Source organism: Dasypus novemcinctus, chromosome 10 (genome assembly GCF_030445035.2).
Source record: "Dasypus novemcinctus isolate mDasNov1 chromosome 10, mDasNov1.1.hap2, whole genome shotgun sequence".
NCBI classification, from domain to species: Eukaryota; Metazoa; Chordata; class Mammalia; order Cingulata; family Dasypodidae; genus Dasypus; species Dasypus novemcinctus.
In genome coordinates, this window is record NC_080682.1 from 93491738 (window position 1) to 93499592 (window position 7855).

Below are 7855 nucleotides of genomic sequence, written 5' to 3' on the forward strand. Positions count from 1 at the left end.
TAAGCATCTCTTTGGTCACTTGCCCCACAAGAGGAGGGAAAAACTAACAATGCCTTTTCCCTTTGTCAGAACAAACCAATAGCTCTTCTAGGTGACGACGGGGAAAGGCAGAGAGAAAGAAAGTTGAGAGGAGCCAGAGGTTCTGCTAAGCAGCACATATTCCCCTGCTCAGAGTTCTTTCTCCTGCCATTACACTGGGCTTCACGGTCAAGCCTGTGGTCCAAAGGAGGTCTCTCTCTTTTCCTGGGGTGAGAATTAGTGAAATTTTCCATCACTTTCATATAGAGCTTCTCTAAGCCTTGCTTTTGCTTCTCTGTATTTATTTAAAACTAAGAACTCAGGACATTAGAATATTATTATTATTATTTTTTACAATAAATAACTTCTTTTATGAGTCAAGAAGTTCATTTAAAAAAACAACAACAACATTGACTTAAGACCATATTCTATTTTAGACCACTAAACACCATATTATTTTTCATTTCAAGTCATGCTGAATTATGATATTCATTCGTGAGCCTAAAATAATTTTAATTAGGGTCAAGTGGCACATATTTTATGGGTCTTTTATTGTACTTACAAGCATTTTTGTAAACCTGGGTTCCAGATATTTTTGGATACTTATATTACCTCCAATCAGAAATAGCTCCCTGGCTCTGGCTTCTGATGCATCTCCTCAATATTTCAATAAATCTGTGTACATGTATCAGAGAAAAACTCCTGATAAATATATGCTCTGGTTAATGTTGGGGTTTAAGATATATTTAGGGGATTTGAATCTCTGGACTGACAATGTGATAGCCAGATCCTGAGCCTCAACAGACTCCAGCACCTACAATCTGATTTATTGGACTTACCACACTCAGCTAAGATGGAGGTGAAGAAGGACAACCACCACACCATGGAGCCTAGAGTGATTACAACTGAAAATGGGAGGATTGCATCCAGCATCCAGGTGGAATCTGAGCCTCCTCTTGACATAAAGGTGCAATGGACACAACCAATCCAATGTCCACATAGAAGAGGTGGCATTGGATTGGGAAAAGTGGACATAATGGACAAAGGGTATGGGGAAAGGCAGGAAGAGATGAGAGGTGGAGGCGTCTTCGGGACATGGAGCTGCCCTGGATGGTGCTTCAGAGGTAATCACCGGACATTGTAAATCCTCACAGGGCCTACTTGATGGAATAGAGGAGAGTATGGGCCATGATGTGAACCAATGTATATGAGGTGCAGAGGTGCCCAAAGATGTACTTACCAAATCCAATGGATGTGTCATGATGATGGGAACGAGTGTTGTTGCGGGGGGGGAGAGGGGGGGTGGGGGGGTGGGGTTGAATGGGACCTCACATATATATTTTTAATGTAAAATTATTACAAAGTCAATAAAAAATAAAAAAATTAAAAAAAAAATTAAAAAAAAAAATATGCTCTGTTTCTATGAGATCTAAGGCCCATTTCCATTGTTGAGCTACCTTGGATTTCATAAGACAACTTTATTTTAGTCTAAAAGCACCAAAATTAACCCAAGGAATATCTTGTATCTTACTTTCTCTAGTATTGAAAGAGTGTGCAAGGAAAATCAGTCTAAGGGAAGATTTAAAGTATTTATTTTCCAGTGTCTAAATCATAAATATTCTAATCTGCTTATGCCTTTTTTGGAGCTGGAAAATTTTAAAGTACATATTTTTGATAGGTCTTTTAAGAGAATAAGAGAAAGAAAAGTCATGCCCCAGCTCTATGCTCACTCCTCACCACCCTTACACGTAGAAAGATTTTAAGGCTTAGATATTGAGCACTGTTTTCTTTGGGGAGGATTAAATGGTGTTGTGAGAGAGGAATTTGGAACTTATTCTTTATGTCGACATCTACCAATTTCCCTGAATAAAATTTTTCTATGTTTTATGGTGAATTGTGAGAAGGCATCAGAATTCATTTTGTGAGTTAAAAGGACCCATGACTATTCAAGGATGACAATGGGGGTGAAAGGAAGAATAGCAAAGGCAAAATCAATAGTGATGTGAGTTAGGTAGAGTATCAGTATTTGTAGTGGTTCAATGCTGGAGATAGACTAAGATTGAATCCCACTGTACCACAATTACCTGTTTTGCCTGGACAACTTAATTCTCTGTGCCTCATAGTGTTGTTATGAAGATCAAATGAATTAACACATATAATTTAGAACAGGACATGTCACACTTTAGCACTCAGTGCATTGATTGTTATTATATTGATGATATTCATTATTGTAGAAAATGATTCCCAGCTCAGATTAAGCTTTCTTGGTAAAGGCTTACCTAATAATTTAATTGCTTCCAATATGTATTTCTCAAAAAACATCATCAGTGTTACTGAACATACCAATTATTCTGAACTTGTATTCTGTTACAAGTTTTGAAACTTCATATTCTGGCCTTTTACTTTTTGTCTACTCACAAATCTATCTTATACTTGATGGTGATGATGATGATGATGAGGAGGAGGAGGAGGATGATAACGGAGCTGCTGATGAAAGCTTATGACCACAATCAACAGCAAATCTTAAAGCGAAATATGAAAAATCACATCTTGATGCGGTGAAACATGCGGGCAATAGCACGGCGGATCTCCTTTGTCTTGGCACTGTAAATGATAGGGTTGAGCACAGGAGGCACAAAAAGGTAAATGTTGGACATGAGGACATGTATGTAGGAAGGGGCATGCTTACCGAAGCGGTGCACTATGGAGACCCCAATCATTGGCACATAAAATGCAAGAACTGCCAGGATATGTGACACACATGTATTGAGAGCTTTGATGCGTTCTTTTTGTGAAGCAATGGTCATTACAGAGTGCAGAATAAGCACATAGGACAGGAAGATAAAAACCATATCCATTCCAAAGGTGGATACAAGAACAAATAGCCCATAGATGCTGTTGATGGTGATGTCAGCACAGGCCAATTTCATCATGTCTGGATGCAGGCAATAGGAGTGGGAAAGAACATTGGATCTGCAAATAGGCAGCCTCTTGATAAGGAAGGGAAGAGGGAAGAGGGTAATAAAGCTCCGGGTGGTCATGGCTAAACCCAACCCAGCAATGACTTCCTTAGTGAGCACAGTGGAATAACGTAAGGGATTACAAATGGCCACATAACGGTCAAAGCTCATGGCCAATAGAATACCTGACTCCATCATGGAAAAGGAGTGGATGAGAAACATCTGGATTAGGCAGGCATCAAAAGCAATGTGGCGGGCACTGAGGCAGAAGGTTCTGAGGACAGTGGGCAGTGTAGCCATGGACATGGCCACATCACTGAAGGACAGCATAGATAGGAAGTAGTACATGGGCTCATGGAGGCTGGACTCCAGTCGCACTGCCTGTAGGATCACCGTGTTTCCTGCAAGGGCCACAGCATACATCACACAGAGGGGCCCTGCCAGCCAGGAGTGAGAATTTTCCAGGCCAGGGATACCAGTCAGGAGGAAGTAAGTAGGGTGAGTGATATTGATCAACCTCATGGCAGAAGGAAGCCAAGGCACTTTTCAGACTCCTGAGAGTTGCACTTAATGGAGGACAAAAACTGGAGAACAAGATAGACAGTAGATGTTGTCTACAAAGTTGGAAAAGGATGCATTCATGAGCTCAATGATTTTGGAAAAATGCAGGCAAACTTCTTTTCTTCATATTTTTATGATCATCAGGCCACACACTGACCTTATAGTTCCCTCTGTTTTATGGAAGAAGAAAAACATTGCCAAATACTTGAAAATAGCAATTAGTTACAAGGAGATAATTAAATTTCATTATTCACAATTTTCCTACATTTTAGATGCATATCCAACAGAAATATATTAACTCCAAATCATAGCTGGTTATGAAAGGACACCAGCAGTTCGAGTTATCAGAAGCTCTTGGAAGTACTTACATATTTCCTTCAATATGTTGTTGAATTCACATGCATCACCAACTGAAGGCACCATTCCCCAGAGTTAGGTTGAATTACGGCATGTATTTTGTTAGTAAGGGGAAGGGATAATGGGAGTGGGATATGGAAATAATCGACTACCCCTGAATACCAGCATTTCAGTGACAGAATTGTTGCTGAATACCAGCATTTCAGTGACAGAATTGTTTGACAGCAAAAAAAAAATCTCATGTCTGTACGAAGACACAAAAATTATTCAGTTTTTGGAAAAATTGCTAATTGTTTCCCAAGTAGTCTACATACATACTAACATTCATTTGGCAGAGGGCATTGTTCTAAATACAAACATTCACACCCTCACATAATCATACGTACTCTCAAAATACTCATTATTCATATAGACATTCAAGCATTTTCACAACAGCCTTAGACTGAATCTCCTACATACTCATAAAATAGTTGCCCACTTCTCTTTCTTCCTTATAATCTTACCCTTATATGCAAATATAGCCATGTACTTCCTCATTAACTTACACTCTTTAACATGTACATGCCCTGCCATGCTCATATTCTCAGTCCACACTGAATTATATAGAGAGCATTTATATATGCTTACACACTAATTTGTCCATGTAGATTTGTGTACTCATACAGCATTCCCACCCACATGCTCAAAGACTTCTACACGTCCACTGCTATTAACCCAAAACTCATGCATATTGGCATTCTTTTCACCCTCACACGTTGAATTTGCTCATCATTTTTCTTATAGTGGCACTCACACTTTACTTACTCAAGTCCAAGAAGCTAACCTACAGTCAGTTCTGTGTGAGAATAAGAGTAACAGATTAGAAATGTTTAGTAATTCATGGTTCATTTTAAAGATTAGTTAGATTTTTTATCTTGCTCTATTAGTATCCTGGGACTTTTATATGTTTTGTTATCTCAGAGTTCAAAAGACAAGAACAAAGTAGAGCATGTGTGCCTCTGCTGTGGAATAGGTTGTGACCACTTTACTTCTGGATTTCTGAAATTTTTCTTTGCCCCGAGCTCTATTTCCCTTCCCAGGTTTTGAAGCAATGATGGAGACATTCATCTTTGGAGTTTGACATCCAGTGAAACCGACTGACAAGTGAGCAATCTAGAGGTATAGTGAATCACCCAGGGTTGAACAATCAGTGGCATTCAGAACAAAAACTTACTCTGCATTCAGAACAAAAACCCTCCACACCCTACATGCATACACACTCTGTCTCTCCAACTTCACCTCACCGTTCCCCTTGCTCAGCTTAACCTTTCCTTGGAGAAGGCTGCAGGAGAGGCTCCAAGAGGTAAATGTTCTGCTCCCCTATGGGATTTCAGAACTCACCAGAACACAGTCAGATGACAAACATTGATGGAACAACATGCCCGTCTCTCTATCTGCTAACATGGATTCATACCTGGCCATTTTTATATATCTCTCTAAGCCCTGAGGAAAAAGAGAAATGATGCTGACTTTGTGTCTGAAAATTCTTCTGGGAGGTTTTAGTTTTCTGAGATCCTTAATGAATACTGAGGATAAAGCATGAGCTCTTTCAGCTGACAAAGAACTCAGTGATGAGCCAGACCAATTTTCTATCTATTAGAAAACACCATCTGATGATGAATGGTCAGGTATTAGAAGAAAGGAGAGCATTATTCCTTGAGAAATACCAGGTTATGTAATTTGTTGACCAAGCCAAGCATATAAGGTGCAAGCAGAAAACAACTTTCACTCCTGTTGCTTTTATTGAGTGAGGCAAGTTCTTTCTTTACTCCTGGTTAAAAACTCCTTTTTCTATTTTTTCTGGTCCTGGAATTATACCAAAGTAATAGTCAAATCTTTTGGTATTCAGAATTACAGCCTTTTCTCCCCTCCCTTCTTTCACTACTTGTTAATCTTGGCATCTGCCTTTTCCTTCAGGGAGGAAAGACATGGGAAAAAAGGAAGATTCATAATTCATTGGTGCTATAGTCAGCTGCTGTGACATTTTCTGGGTCTATTAGTTGTTTAAAGCTTACTCTTTCATTATTTGTTTTTGTGGATAATTCAGAGAACCTTATCTCCATCTCACCTGTTCTCCCTCTGATTTAAACCAATGTTTCCTTAGTCTGTATGGTTGCTTAGACTCCACACACAGCCCAGGTCCTCTCTGTAGAACCCATACCCTTTTGATCTGGATCTGTGGTTACCCTATTCCAGTTTTCTCCGGTATGTATCCCATCTAGGAAATGATCATGCCTTCTCTATTACAAAAGCTGTACTCTAATGCAGCAATAGTCTCTCATTTAGCCAGCTAACAGAGCAGCAAGGTAACTTTTCTCCCTTCACTTAGATTTCTAGGCATGAGTAAGAAAATGGCCCACTATTTTACCCTTCCCTCATGCTTTCTGAGTAGAATACTTGGCATCTTGAATTGGGCTAATTTGAAATGTACCTCCCCATTTGTCTCTCTTGGAGAATGGATGGGATTTTAGATCTTTCCAATAGATCTCATCAAAACTCTCTTTTTTAAAAATAAGTCCTTTAATTCCTTACTATTATACCTTCAATTAGAACAGGTTTTTAAAAACTCCAGCACTATTAACATTTTGGGCTGGATAATTCTTTGTTGTGAGGGTATGTCCTTTACATTGCAGGATGTTTGGCAGGATCCTTGGCCTTACTGCAATAGACGCCAGTAACAGCCCCACAATATTTGTGACAACCAAAAATGTGTCTAAAGAGTGCCAAATGTCCCCTGGGGGAAAATTTTACCCATGGTTGAGATATACTGAATTAGAACATGAGATTTTAAAAGTCAACTTGCTGGTCCTCAGAAACCTAATTTGAAATTTCCCCAATGGTGGTATATTTTAAAGAAAATAAAACTCATATTCCTTAAAAAAAAAAAAAATATATATATATATATAGTGTTGACTGTCTTCATGATTTAGCTAAATTTACACAGGAAGAATCCGTTTTGAAATTCTGTTCCCTGTACAAGTACATCTCCTACTCCTAGAAAACTAGAATTTATCTTCTCTACAGGCTATTTTCTGAGCTACCCTTAGGTAATTTTGGAATTTTCCTATTCTCTCTTATTTAATCACTCCCTCTGTAAAAGTTGCAGTTGTTGAATAAGGAGCAATGAGAAACCTTATTATTCTAAAGATTTCTCTATACTCCCAGCCTCACAACAGTCACTCCTATTTTTTGAAACTTCTTGCAGATTCTCAAACAAATACCCTATTTCATGACTTTGTGCTTTTGTTATTTTGCTTACATTATTTCCTCTGCAGAGAATTTCTCTGCAACCCTTTACCTGCAACCCTTCCTAGCATACCTGACAGCTATAAGTTTCATGATAAGTTTCACCTAATATGTGATTCTCCTCCTAATCACCTGAGCTTCTCTGTGACAGCAAGGAATCTTGACATTTCTCCATTATAGAGTTTATCAGACATTACTGAAATATTCTACAGCCTTCGTTAAGTTTGAACTCTGTGCCTTGTTCATCCTTTTATCTCCAATGCCTAGCTCATTTTCGGGGATTGGTTGAACGAGTGAATAAAATAACTTTTTGTGTGCTCCATTTTCACAGAAACTGTCTTATCCATAGACTAATAGAGCTTGGTGTGATGAAGGTATTTACGTTGCTTCTGGAGTCGAATGAGCTCATGAAAGTAAAAATTTTTAGGAAACTATCAAAAAATGTTTCCCATAAATGAACAGTTGTTACATGTAGCCTAAAAAGGTGCCACTTACATTCATTGTTATTTATTGATTTTCAAAGTTACTTTACAAGTTGGAGCTTGAGAAATATTTCTTGAGGTAAGAAAATAATTTAGGATGTACCACCAGTCATATTCAAAATACTACACGGGAGTCAGGTTGAACCTTGTCCTGGCATCAATGGATATCTTTCAACAGTTTCCTCTTCCTTA

At 38.6% G+C, this 7855-nt stretch overlaps 1 protein-coding gene across 1 annotated transcript; it reads right to left on the reverse strand.

The window, feature by feature from the left end:
* Positions 1–2561: 2561 nt before the first annotated feature.
* Positions 2562–3500, reverse strand: LOC101440973 (olfactory receptor 51I2). The gene has a single exon (XM_004471421.3). The coding sequence runs from the start codon at positions 3498–3500 to the stop codon at positions 2562–2564; it is 939 nt and encodes a 312-aa protein (XP_004471478.1).
* Positions 3501–7855: the final 4355 nt, after the last annotated feature.